The sequence below is a fragment of the Balaenoptera acutorostrata genome, chromosome 3, assembly GCF_949987535.1.
Source record: "Balaenoptera acutorostrata chromosome 3, mBalAcu1.1, whole genome shotgun sequence".
In the NCBI taxonomy this organism is placed as follows: domain Eukaryota; kingdom Metazoa; phylum Chordata; class Mammalia; order Artiodactyla; family Balaenopteridae; genus Balaenoptera; species Balaenoptera acutorostrata.
The window spans coordinates 73,972,136-73,986,384 of NC_080066.1; the positions used below are offsets into that span (position 1 = coordinate 73,972,136).

General features: G+C 38.2%; 1 protein-coding gene across 1 annotated transcript in view; it reads right to left on the minus strand.

The window, feature by feature from the left end:
* Positions 1-5,584: 5,584 nt before the first annotated feature.
* RAB8B (RAB8B, member RAS oncogene family) overlaps positions 5,585-14,249 on the minus strand; it is a 68,027-nt gene continuing 59,362 nt past the window's right edge. Inside the window, exons 6-8 of the mRNA XM_057544105.1 lie at positions 14,113-14,178; positions 10,804-10,854; positions 5,585-9,874 (exon numbers count right to left, since the gene is read on the minus strand). Coding sequence (XP_057400088.1) covers positions 9,782-9,874; positions 10,804-10,854; positions 14,113-14,178 — 210 coding nt within the window. The 3' untranslated portion in view covers positions 5,585-9,781. The remainder of the gene's footprint in view (positions 9,875-10,803; positions 10,855-14,112; positions 14,179-14,249) is intronic.

Here is a 14,249-nt window from a genome sequence, read left to right on the forward strand (position 1 = left end):
AAACTCAGGTTGAGACAACAGTTGAAATTGATAGAGTGACTCACCATTAGATAGATTCTTTTGGTTCTATTCTGAATCAAATTTGTCAAATACAATTACATTACTTCAGCTTCATGCAGAAGTGCCATCACAGAGGCATATCCTACTCACGTCCTTGGTGTAAATTAAGCTTTTTTAATACAAGAAATGTAAGCAGATAGGATAGGGGGTCCCCGGAGAAAGAGAACCAGGCATGGCTTTCATTGACATAAGAAAATCTGTTTTTGGCCTAAGCTATTTTGTCATCTAAGCCTAGACACAATGCTTGTCCTTGAACAGGCCTTAGTAATTAATAGTCTTAAGGGAACAAAAGAATGTAGGACTGTTATTGGGCAAGAGAAGTAACAATAGCAAAGATAATATATCAGTAATAAAGACTCCCAGCTCTGTTTCAATGGTAAAGATTAGCCTGAAGCCTCAACCACCAGATCAACTGGAACCTAAGGGGTGATGATGTTGACCTTTTCTGACCCTTGTGACTTCAATCAACTAAAGCTTGGACTCTGTCGACCTTTGCCTCAATTCTATGCTGAATTCTCCTCTGCTCAAGCGTCTACATAAATATGCATGTACCCTTAGCTTAAAACTTCCCCAGTTTTGCCATTTGGGGAGACACTTCTTTGGGAAAGATCCCCAGTGTGCTCCTTACTTGCTGCAAGTAATAAATCCTTCCTTCTCCTGATCTTTGGCTTCGTTGTGTCTTCTGGCTCGACACCCACCAAGAGGCGAACCCCATTTTTTGGGTAGCAAAATGGCCATCTACATTTTTTCTTGCATATTTCATAAACTATTTCATTATCATTATTCAATATCTCTAATTTACTGTTTGAGTTCAGGGCTAGAAAAAAGTTTTGTTTCTCCTGACAAGTGCATATGCTCAGCTTGAGAGCTAACTCATCATATTCAGGCTTTATCTTAATTCCCAGGAAGCTTGGAGCTAAATTTAATAGTCAATTGTAGCAACTCTTCTTCTTTTTTTTAATTACAGTTACTGCCATGACTTCAGAATATGGCTTATTCTTTTATCCCTATTTTGATTTGACTATCCTGATTTTAAGGATAGATCTGTGTCTCTGTTAAAGGTGCCTCAAATACTTTGGAAGTAGGCAACTCAACATGCAGAGCTATAAATTGGGGGAATTTGCACTTTACATTATCTTGACCATATCTCAGTTCAATTTTAGTCCCCAAGTCCAGTTAAAAAATGGGAAGGCAATGCAAAATGTAATGACTCTGCCCCCCTATCTATGAAGACATCTTTAACTGATGTCTGTTGGAATAAAATAGGAAAGGAAGTAACTAGACCAAACTGTCAAAATCACCAATAAGATAGACTTCTTCAGCATTCATGGTTATTTACTAGAAACACTTATTTCAAGTTTTCTCTGAATTACATTTATATGATGCATGGCTGTTTAAAAAGCACTTTTACACTGATTTCCACAATTCTTTTACAAGTGAGGAATGTGAGGCTAAGAAGCAGTGCTATTGACTCCTTAAGTTTTTACGAACTTACTATGAGTTTTCTCCAAAGACTTGAAAACATACTAAGTGATGTTGAGAGTTAAATCTCTAAAAGGTGCCTGGGGGAAAGAGGCTGACACACACTATGGATAAGGATATCCACTGCTGGGTATGCGCCTGGAGGAGTGGGAGGGTGCAAAAAGCAATACCACATTTTAGCAATTTATCCAATAAGGCTTGGACATACCCACCAGTAATTCACAATATACTAATGAATTCACTTGAGCTTTATTTTCTGATAGTGCTGATAGATTTATACTCAACCATTTATTCATTCATTCAAAATGCATGCTGCGTGAGCATGAAGTATCAGGCAAAACGCTAGGGATTGGGAGGACACCAATGAAACAGTTGTGCTCCTGTCTCCACTGAGCTTACAGTCTAGTGGAGAAGCCAGACAGGCAAGTAGAGGGGTTATGAGGATATACAGGAAGAGGGAAGGACAGCCAATCCAAACTTGGGAGCTGTTGCTAAAGAAGATGACACCCACTCATTCAGGTCTCAGCTTTGGAGTCAGCAAAGCTAGGAAGTAGGGGAGAAATGGAAGGACAAGTGGAAAGGCCTCAAAGTGAAAGAAAGCAGGGCATTTCTGAGGGACAGAAAGTAGTTCAGGATGTCCTCTCAGTGTGAGGAGAGATAAGACAGAAAAGGCCAGCAGGTTAGAGTTTACCTCAAGTCCGGAGTTTATCCAAGCTCGGAGTGACAGGCTCAGATCTCCTTTGTAAAGATAATGGAAAATGGGATTTCAGATAAGAGGTCTTTGGCATCTGCAGATGAATCAGGGAAACAGCAGGAGTCTGGAGAGAAGCAGAAAGACTGAAGAGATTTAGGAACTGTGCAAACACAATTTAATGACCTGATGAGCTACATGGAGTGAAGGAGGGGAAAAAATCAAGGGTGATGGCTTCTGGAAAGGTATATATATATTTAAATTAATTAATATTAATTAATTTTACTTGTACTGACTGAAAAAAAATGCACAACCTAAAAGTTGAGAATTATGTTTTATTCAGCCGACTTGCTGAGGGCTCGGGACTGCTCTAAATAAAGAGCCAAAGGGAGGAGCCAGATATATAGGAGTTTTGAAAACAAAAACAAAACCTGGTGGTTAGAGCAGCTGACGATTACTGTTAAAGAAAAACCAGACATCTCAAGTTAATGAATTTAGCACTTTTCTATGTGTGGGAAGACGCAAGAGTCTTGGCTCATTGAAAACATTCCTTTGATATGCACCTTAGCTATCTAGGGTCAGTATCCTGCTTTTCTTCATCCTGATTCCCCTCTGGGTGCAGTTTTGGGGGGCAGCTGCAGTGGCTGAGGGCTTGATGGTCGCAGCATCCTTTGTTTACTGATATGGCATGCGACATTTTTCATCCACACTTGCTATGGGGGCATTCTCATATATCCCTGGAACTAATATTGGAAAACCTAAATTTTGAGAGTAGAAAACATGAAGAAAGGGGAAGAGAGGGTTTACTCAATTTATCAATACATAGAGAGCATGCTGGGTGATTTATCTCATTAAAAGAAAATTCTTCTATATTTAATAAAGGATAAAAGAGTGTAAGATATTTAACAAAGATTAAAATAGTGTAAGATGAGGGCCAGAATAAAAACCAGATAATGAAGCTTCTCTTTTTATTGCCAAACTTATTGAGGCACTGATGAATTTACTTCCATTCTTCCTTCAAATTAAAAGTAAATGGAGAACCAAACAGCTCCTAAATTACACTTAGCTTTCTTCAGCAACGTGTTGATTGTGATGACTACTGAAGTTCACTGATTCTTTCAACATTTATTAAACACATACTATGTGCCAGGCTCTTTGCCTGATACTGTGATTACAAAAACCAAAGACTCGGTCCCCACCTTATAAGAGCTTAGAGTCTAGTGGGGAAGGAAAGTAAACAGATGATTCGAATCCAGGGTAGTGAGTGACACTTTGGGCAGACACAGGAGGGAGTTCCTAACCAGGGATGGGTTGTGGCTGAAGTCTTCCCAGAGAAACCCTTACTGAATGAAAATAAGTAGAAGTTACTGAACGATAAGGAGGAGTTAGACAAGGGGCAGGGAGTCAGCAGAAGGAAGAGCATAAGGAAAGGAATGACAAAGCATGTTATGTTCGGGGAAATGCAATTACTGATGCGGTTCAAAAGGTACATATGAGTTAAAGAGTGACAAAATCTAAGGCGGGAAAGAAAGATGTGGGGATCGCAAAGGACTTTGTTTGCCAGGCTACAGAGTTTAGTTTTTTTTTTTTCCCAAGGTTATGAGGATTAAATTTGGCAGGGGTGTAAGACTTGTTTTAAAAACCTGTCAGCACTGTGAAAACTGGATTGGAGGAAAATAAGATTAGAGACTGGAAGACTGGTTAGGAGAGGTTGCAGAAATCTAGGCAAAAGATAAGGAGGCCTGAACGAAGAGGCAAAAATAACGGGCAAGGAGATAGATTAGAGAGTAAGGAGTTAGTACATGTAAGGCTCGGAGGTTGATTAACTGTTTGGGGATCTGGGCAGATGATGGTGCTATCAAGATGGAGAGAGGAGGAGAAAGAATAGGTTTCTCCTCTTGGGATTTAGAGTTGTTGGTGGGAATTGCTGGAGAAGGAGGAAAGATGGAGAGTTGAGTTGGAATTTCAGACATGTTGTTTGATGTACCTGTAGCAGATTCAAGGGGAGGTGTCCAGGAGGCGGATCAACTTTGAAGTCTGGCCCTCTGGAAAGCGGCTGGAGCTAGAGATACAAATGTGAAAACTGTATTAGTTTCCTATCGTTGCTGTAAACAAATTACCACAAATTTAATGGCTTAATGCAACACAAATTTACTCTCTTATAGTTCTGGAGGTCAGAATTATGAAATGAGTCTTACCAGGCTAAAATCAAGGTGTCAGGGCCAGGATAGTTTCCTTCTAGAGGCTTTAGGGGAAAATCTCTAACCTCACCTTTTCAAGATCCTAGAGGCTGGACTTCCCTGGCCGTGCAGTGGTTAAGAATCCGCCTGCCAATGCAGGGGACACGGGTTCGAGCCCTGGTCCAGGAGGATCCCACATGCCACGGAGCAACTAAGCCCGTGCGCCACAACTACTGAGCCTGTGCTCTAGAGCCCGCGAGCCACAACTACTGAGCCCACGTGCCACAACTACTGAAACCCGCGCGCCTAGAGCCCGTGCTCCGCAACAAGAGAAGCCACCGCAATGAGAAGCCCGCGCACCGCAACAAAGAGTAGCCTCTGCTCACCGCAACTAGAGGAAGCCCATGCACAGCAACAAAGACCCAACGCAGCCAAAAATAAATAAATAAAAGACTTGACCTTTAAGAAAAAAAAAAAAGAGTGAAAGGAAAATAAGCTTGAGAGGAATAGTGAAGGTTCAAAATGGTTCTGGGGATGAACGGCAAAAGCTACCGGGAACATGCACCAGCCCAGGGGTAGAACACTGGCAGAACATCGACATCCAATTGTGCTGTTTGAAAGTGAAAACAACAGAAACTAAACTGGCAAGGACTAAGAAGGGAAGCACAATCAATTTAAGGCTGCAGTTCTATAACAGAATAACCTCAATGTATGCTGAATTAAGAATAAGCAGGAGCTCTGGCCATTTTTCTCAGTCTTTAAGGAACTCTAGGGCGGGGGGGAGGGATAAATTAGGAGGTTGGCATTAACACATACACACTAAAATATATAAAATAGATAACCAACAAAGACCTACTGTACAGCACAGGGGACTATACTCAACATCTTGTAATAACCTGTAAGGGAAAAGAATCTGAAAAATATATATATATATCACTGAATCACTGTGCTGTATACCTGAAACTAACATCACATTGTAAATCAACTACACCTCAGTTTAAAAATAAATAAATAAAATTTCCCATCAAAAAAAAAAAAGAACTCGAAGTAAGATGTAAAGTTTGCTAAAATATCTCAAGTCTACCATGGTTTGAGACACACACCTAGCAAATTAGAAGAAACATTTAAAAAATGTGCAATCCATTTCAGAGAGACATAAGTATTTTCATTATGTAGTTTTTATTTTAGACGAACATTATTGTAAAAAAAAGTTCACCTGGAATAAAATCCATTTTTTCTTAAAAAAAACACATCATCATTATCAGTACACAGTTAATGAATTGGCTTAAACAAGATTAACAACATGACAGGTCCACTTTATCTGCAGGAGCTTTTTCACATTAAGCCATTGGAGCAAAAGTAAAATATGCTGAAACTTACAGTAGGATGATTCTATGGAAAAAACGGATATTTCCCATTAGGGGCATGATCTTAGTCAAATAGTTTACAGTATTTTGCTTTAAAGGGACAGTGTCAGCTGCAAATAAACAAAACCCATCTGTAAGGCCATAGGAATGAATTATAATTAAATTCACATTTTAAAAAAAGGTAAGAAATAAAACAAGAAGTTCTATTAGTTCTTGGCAATATGAAATGCAATTGCGTACGGCACAAGCATTTCAAAAAATGAAGTAAAATTTGAAAATATCCCTAAAATAATTGTTTGCTAATTTTCATTTCTGTAAATTTCATTTAGATTTTTTTCATAGTGAACATGACACCCATTAATTTTATTAGTCTGAAAAAAGACCAATTCTACTGTAAAATTGTGCTAGCATTTGAAATTTTATTAGTATATCCTGTCCATCTAGGTCCCTCTAGGACAAGGAATTTCATTTTTAGACATTCCCCCACCCCCTTCTTTGGATATAACAAGAAGGAAAAAGGAATGTCCTTTCTGTTAAAAGAAAAATTATAAAAAATCTGAGAGCAGAAATGAGTGCTTAAAATCAGAGAAAAGTAAACCAACATAATGAAATGCTATTTTAAAATTTTAAGCTTAGAAGCTCATCTTTAAAGATTAAGAACTAAATTTATAAAGAAATCTAAGTCATGAACTAGGAAAGGAAGTCTGCTTACACGTATCACTTACTGTTCACAGGAAAAACTATAAGCCTTAATACAGATTCTCAGCATTCAGAACCTGTAAAATGGAGTTATAATCTCTTATTTAGAAATTTCTGCAAACATTTGTCTATATTGCACAGCTAAATTTATTAATGGAGACAGGAAGATAATACTTTTTTTGCACTACTGGATATGACATGTATGTTCTATCCTAAACTACCTGCTACTTTTTCCAATGATGCCTTTAGTTCAAAACAAAACATATAGTCTAAATTGTGTTGGATACTTAAAGACTGGCTCACTGTTTTTCTACTAGGTATTAGAATACTAATTAGCTAAATGAGGTATAATTAAAAAATAGTCCTTCAAAGTAAAGAGTATAGTCTTCTGAAAATTTATAACAAAGACTGCACAAAATGTTCATGTAAATAGTAAGAAACCCTGCAGCACCTCCTAACTGATGCACAGGTGGATTATTTTCTCATAATCTGTCTGAAGTAAAATATAGCTAAAATAAGTTCCCAGTGAAACGCTTTACAATCAACTGATTTACATGCTACTTAGTTACAGCACGTTTTCATTGTCTGATACCCTCAGACTCTATTTGAAAAGGTCTAGCCCAATCATTGTCAAAAATTAGCACACTGATAATAAAATGCAGCCACTGAACCACTAATACTGCTGCAATAAACCTTCATGTACCTTTATCCATAAAACCACAAAAATGTTCACACAAAACTAGATTTCAGCAGGGAACAGACAATTATCTGTCACTAAATTCATCTACAAATAGAAAAAATAATGCACTATATGTACATTATTAAGCAAAGTGGAGTATTTATTGGGGCATTTTACCATGCAGAAAGTGAATCTCCTATGGTCTTAGCTCAAATTATATACAATTTAGCAAAGCTAAATGTAAGAAAATAGCAAGGACAATTTATTTCTATATAACAGAGTATATACCCCCAGTTTGCTGCTACTTCAAAGAACACTTTTAGACTCATCTAACTTTCATAGGCTCTTTCAAAGGGAAGTTCATGGAGACTAGTTATTAACCCATGTGAGACAACAGAAGAGAAAAGGAAAAAAAAACAAAAGCAAAGCATTCTGTTTAAAAAAAAAAAGGCTAACCACAGAATATGTCAGTTTTGGTTTGCAGACAACCCCTGAGATATAAACCAAAGTGTTAAGACACCAAAGAGTTGGAGGTAAATTACTAAGAGAGTTACATTCATACCTGGTGTCATAGCACTTGCCTTTCAGAAATTACCTTGTTACCATCCAGAAAGCTTAACTGCTGGGATCTTTTTCTGAAAATCAGTGAATACAAAATGTTTCTAAGAAATTATCTTTTTTGTTCCAGAAACCTATCTAATTTTCAGATGGTAGACTTACAGTCAACTTTTGATCAAGGAACTACTGATTTTACTGGGACACCAACTGGTGCCTTTAAGCCTATAAGTAAGTACAAAAAAAAAAAAAAAAAGAAAAAATCAAGGAGACTGAAATTTGTGAACAATAAATTTAGTGAACCCATCAAAAATAGCTCTGGTATATATCTCCTGCCACTAAATTGTGCATAAGTTTTCAAACAAGTAGTAAAGGTTGACTGGTCCAAGTATTCTAATGATACATCTTAATTTGAAGCAGAATTCTCTGAGGTAACAAGCAATCCATTCCCGCTTTCAACTCCCGGACTTAACTATAAAGCATGATGTTAACCTTTGTGAAACAAAACCAGGCCTAACAGGAAGAATAATTATTATTTCCTAATCACCTCTTTATTACTCCCTTCTGTGTTATGACACTGAAGGCTAGAATAACAACAATGAATTTGGCACATTAAGTTAACACTAAATACCTTTTTTTCTCATGTGACGGTTTCATCTACAAAAGGCGTACCAGTACCAGTGTTTGGTGAGAAAGGCAGCTAAGTTTTTTGGTTGGCTTTGGCCCAAATGGCTGGACCAAGTTCTATAACAATGCACCTGAACAGATGGAACTGGGTTCTACACATTCAACAACAGCTGTTGTAAAACTGAAACCATGCTCATATTTGCTCTAATGAAAAGGCAAGACTTTTCCTAGAGGCTGCACTAGGTCTAATTAATCTTACTTAAAAAAAAAAAAAGCCCAAATTAAAAAAAAATCATTATTTTCACCATTACCAAGAGCTATTTCTATGAAATTTATATCCACAAATTAATCTCTATCCCTATAGGTAAGCATTCTGTGAACTAAGTCTAAATCTAACTCTTGTTAATTCTTGCAGACAGGGATTATGATAAGAATTGGGCATTACTACTAAACCAACAGCTAAGGAGTGAATCTAAGAAAAAATATATTATGTTTGCTGATGTGACAGAACAACAATTAGATGCTGAAATAAAACCCTAAGTAGTGTGTCTGTCTATGTAAAATTTCAGTTTAAGAAGCTTACACTTAGAAACAGACAACAATGTTCAAATATGTTATGTTTTAGGTGAGTGATTATAATAGGTCAAACATAGGAAAGAAGAGCAAATACAAAACTCAAGAAAAGCGACATTAAAGTGATTTCCAAATGCAGTGTCAATAGATTAGGCAGAGGTAATCAATAAATCACCTGAAAAAGTGATTTATTCAGCTACCCAGACTCTGGCAAAAAAGTCAGGAATGAAGCAAAACTCTAAACAATCTGAAGAAATAAAGAAACTGTGGCCTTTGATGAACAGATGGGCATTTTTATGAATTTTTAAGATAAATTTTATCAGAATTTAATGACTCTTTTATTTAAGAAAATCAGAGCCCTTAAATAAATGCTATCAATGCAATAACATTTGCCCATATGAACCTGACCAGATATGCTGTAATTTTCGTACATTAACCTCTGCTTTAAATGTTCTAGTCTTTTTTAAAACATTCCCGAATGCAAATTTGTCTAGAACCTCATCAGACAGAAGTGTGCAGATATGAATCTCAGATTGCGCTGTAACAAGGAAAGGCTAACAACTGATGTGCAAAGTGAAAAAGAAAAAGATAGCAGCTTCTGCAACACGCAATAAAACAGAGGAAAAACAAGTTAAGTCCTGCATGTGTCTCCACTTCATTGCTTCCACGTTTGAAAGAAGAAGCCTGTTATCTTGATGGGCCATGAGGCTGGAATCCACTGCACATTCTGCGTGCAGAATCTAGGTCTAGGTTCAGCGGTGCTCTCAGTAGCAGCCAGGCAGGATGATTCTGAGGCTGGGTGACCTGTGCTTTCAGAGAAGCAGGAAAGGGTCCTCTAGGTGAGCTGCAGTCTCTCAGAAAGAGTTCATCAAAGTAGCGAACAACGGAAGAAACTGGTCTTCTTTGATCGGTTTTCTGTTATTTTCACTGGTCCACCTGCCCCTGATGAATTGCTGTCATTCTAAAAAAACAGAAGATGGAGTTAGCAAGGAAATAAAAGTTTCATGGTTTGAGCCCAATTATCTAAGAAATAAAAAAATATCTAACCATGCCATAAATGTGTCCTCAGTAGTGTGGTTAATTAGGAAGGGAACTAGTTAAGCTCTGATGTTGTCTGTTTCTTTGGAAACGGTGGGTTAATATAGGAAAAATATTTTAAGGCTAGCACCTAATATATTAACCACATATTAGGAAGTTCCTAAGTCCAGTTCAAAAAAATTATAACCAAAAGAGTGTAAAGTTTCAAGGGTAATAATGTAAACAATGTTAAGATACTGGTACAGGCAACCCCTTTGTTGGAGGTAAGAAGAGTTGGTAACATAAGGTATACAATTATATGCAAGATTCAGGTTAAACCAAACTTTCCGGGATGTCGGGATGTCGTAATGATTCATCACTGAGATTGTTTCAAATTTAAGCAAACTTCAGCGACTTTGAGATCATAATTATATACTGATATAGAGAGAGATAAAAAATTTAATTTTGCCATTATTACTTTAATTATTCTGATCAAAATTCAATTAAAGACCACTTAATGGGGATATATGTATATGTATAGCTGATTCGCTTTGTTATAAAGCAGAAACTAACACACCATTGTAAAGTAATTATACTCCAATAAAGATGTTAAAAAAAATAATAAAAATAAAGACCACTTAAAGAGCCAGAGGAAAGAACTGAAACAGCTGCAGCTCAGAAATAAGAAATTTGAAGAAACAGAAATAAGAATCAAAGTTTAAGCAGGTGAAAATGTAAGTCAGGGAAAAAAATGGGTTAATCTGAATATATTATAATCAGGCCTATCCCTTTAATTAAATAAATAAACAACACAAATAAGAAAACAAATTTAAAAACAGCATAAGGAAAATAAAAATTATATGTCATACAAACCATTTTTCTGTTGAGTTTTGTCATTATATCCCGTGCAAGTGTAAAAAATGCCTAAAGGTAAACCAAAGATTTCATTATTATATGTTTATATTATCTTTTAAAATAGAAATGTAGCCTTTTTTATTATTTCATTATAAAATATAAATATATTACTTTGAGGTTTTTAATTGAGAAAAGAACATAATTGCAATCACAGTAGACACATGACTACTGTAACTTATTTTTCATTTATCATATCATAAAGGTTTTCCAGTGTAATCAAACTGTCGTTCATCAAATATTTTCTGCACATAACACCTGGCACAAGTTCCTAATACGACACTTGTTGAGTTATGGGTATAATAAGATCACTTGGGAGGCGGAGGCTCTAAAGCTCCTGGGCATCCCCAGAGTGGGGCACAGTTTCTGGTCTAGGAGATGCTGAATATCTGTTTAATAACTGAAGGAATAATTATGAATTACCCTATAGCTCTAAAATTCGTTTTCACAAAAATCTCCACCTTTTATTCCCCACCTCCTCTCTTTCAAATTGCTTTCCCTCTTATACCTGAGAATATATAACCTCCCGTGTCGCAACACTCCAAAATCCCAACAGTTCCTACAGCTCAGCTAAATTCCCCACCGTGGAAATCAGTGAAATAGAAGCAGGACAAATCTCAGTGGCATTTTATGCCTAGTGCCTCTTGACCCAAACCCAAGCCAAACGTTTTTAAAACCTGTCATCCCTGGGACTTCCCTGGTGGTCCAGTGGTTAAGAATCCGCCTTCCAGGGACTTCCCTGATGGCGCAGTGGTTAAGAATCTGCCTGCCAATGCAGGGGACACAGGTTTGAGGCCTGGTTCCCAGTCTGGGAAGATCCCACATGCCGTGGAGCAACTAAGCCCGTGCGCCACAACTACTGAGCCTGAGCTCTAGAGCCCACAAGCCACAACTACTGAAGCCCGCGCGCCTAGAACCCATGCTCTGCAACGAGAAGCCACCGCAATGAGAAGCCCGCGCACCGCAACGAAGAGTAACCCCCGCTCACAGCAACTAGAGAAAGCCCACGCTCAGCAACGAGGACCCAACGCAGCCAAAAATAAATAAATTTATAAAAAAAAACAAACAAACAAGAATCCACCTTCCAATGCAGAGGACAGGGGTTCGATCCCTGGTCGGGGAACTAAGATCCCATATGCCACAGGGCAACTAAGCCCATGTGCCACAACTAGAGAGCCCAAGTGCCACAACTACAGAGCCCATGAGCCGCAACTATTGAGCCCGTGCACTCTAGAGCCCGTGTGCCACAACTAGAGAGAAGCCCAACTGCCACACTGAAGAGCCTGCCCGCTGCAACGAAAGATCCCCTGTGCTGCAACTAAGACCCAACACAGCCAAAAATAAATAAATTAATTAATAATTTTAAAAAAACTATCATCCCTACTTTGTTTCTACATGACTCTTAAGGCTTCCTCAGTTGTCTCCATGCTAAACCACTGGTATGTCAGTCTGTTCCCAATCACTCCTAATGCCCAAAAATGTTCAGCAAAAGGACTATTATTAAACCAGTCAAAAAGAAGCAATATGATAACTACTATTATCACTCATTGTCAGTGTCTCACTGTCACACTGGTCACCTGTGAGTCAAAGTTTCTAAGTAAGCCCATCTCAGTTTTTGAGGCTAAGTTAAAGCTCTGGGAAAACTGCTAACTTCTGCAGAATACCTGGCCAGAATAAGCAGCTCGGGCAATCCCCAGGTCTGTATTTCCATAGCTCAATGTTCTCTTCTCTTTTTTTTTTTTTTTTTCCTTGGCCACACCGAGCGGCTTGCGGGATTTTAGTTCCCTGACCAGGGAATTCCCAACTCAATACTCTCTCTAAGTCACAGGTATGATCAGGGCACAGGACTAACAGAGACCGAAGCCTGCTCCATTAAGCCAGGGCACAGAGCTCACTCCGTGGCAGCAATCCTACGTGGGCCATCTCAGTGAGCAAGCTTTTCTCCTGTCTCCACCATTAAACCTGACTGAAGAGGCTCCCCTCTTTCTGATGAAAGGAAATCCTTTTGTAGCAAGCAGAAGGAAGCATTTTTCTGCGTATCTATGCTTGAGTAAATAAATCAGTAGAGGCTTCCTGTTTCCTAACACCCATTAGCCAACCTGAAGAAATGACTGTTAGTTATTTAAAAGAAAGAAAAAGTTCTGATCAGCGTCCACTAGTCGAGTCACTTAAGTCTCAATTTTTAGCCATGTGTCATGGTGAAGAGTGAACAGCTTGAGAAATTAAATGTTTATGAAACCATCAGTTTTATTGTTAAATAAATTACATGTATTAACACATAGTACATGTATTATTTTTATGATCAGTTTTAAAAATGTTTTTAAAAAAGAAAATATTATCAACAACTCTGCGCTTGGCAAAGAAAATCTATTCTTAGAAGACCTTAGATAATTTGGTCTTAACAGTTAACTTACTGAAAACTTATTAAAACTACTCTCTGATAAACACACTTTCTTATTTCTACTTAATGCCATAGTGTTAAAATGTATCATGCTTAATCGACTTCAAACATGGACACTAAGGGAATTTGTTCAATAAGCTAACAGTTTAATTCTCTCTTGAGAGAGTGCAGGCATGCAAGTAATTAAGACTGTGCTACACGCTACTGTAGGATGACATGGACGATGATAAATGAGCAGAGGACACTGTGCTTGGTCGGCCAGAGCAGGATTTCCAGCTTCCCAAACAAAGGGCAAAACTAAACTTAACCTGAACTTCCATCTTCTGTTCAGTGACCCTTTTTTGGTTTTTTTTGGGTGTGTTGGGTCTTCGTTGCTGCACGCGGGCTTTCTCTAGTTGCAGTGAGCGGGGGTTACTCTTTGCAGGCTTCTCATTGCAGTGGCTTCTCCTGTTGAGGAGCATGGGCTCTAGGCGCACGGCTTTCAGTAATTGTGGCCCAAGGGCTCAGTAATTGTGGCCCAAGGGCTCAGTAGTTACTCCACAGCACGTGGGATCTTCCCAGACCAGGGCTCGAACCCATGTTCCCTGCACTGGCAGACAGATTCTTAACCACTGCGCCACCAGGGAAGCCCTGTTCAGTGACTCTTAATTGAGCAATCTAATATATCCCATGTGGAGGACGGGTGGTAGAAATCCAACAACCAGGATCCACATAAAAGTCAGAAGCATAAACATTTACAGAATGGAAGTGGAGTTCCCACAAGGCATTCACTAAGTCAGAAAATATCAAGGCTTGGAGAGTTGCTTGAACACAGGCACCTAAGACACTAATGCTACTACATAACAAGTCACCAAACAATTCCTTCTCACCTCTTCTACATTCGTACTGGATTTTGCGCTTGTCTCCAAGAATTTAATCCCATAGTCAATTGCTAACTGAAAGACAAGAGAAACATTTAAATTCAGTGCAAGTTTCTTGAACATATAGAGCATTTATATTTTTTTAG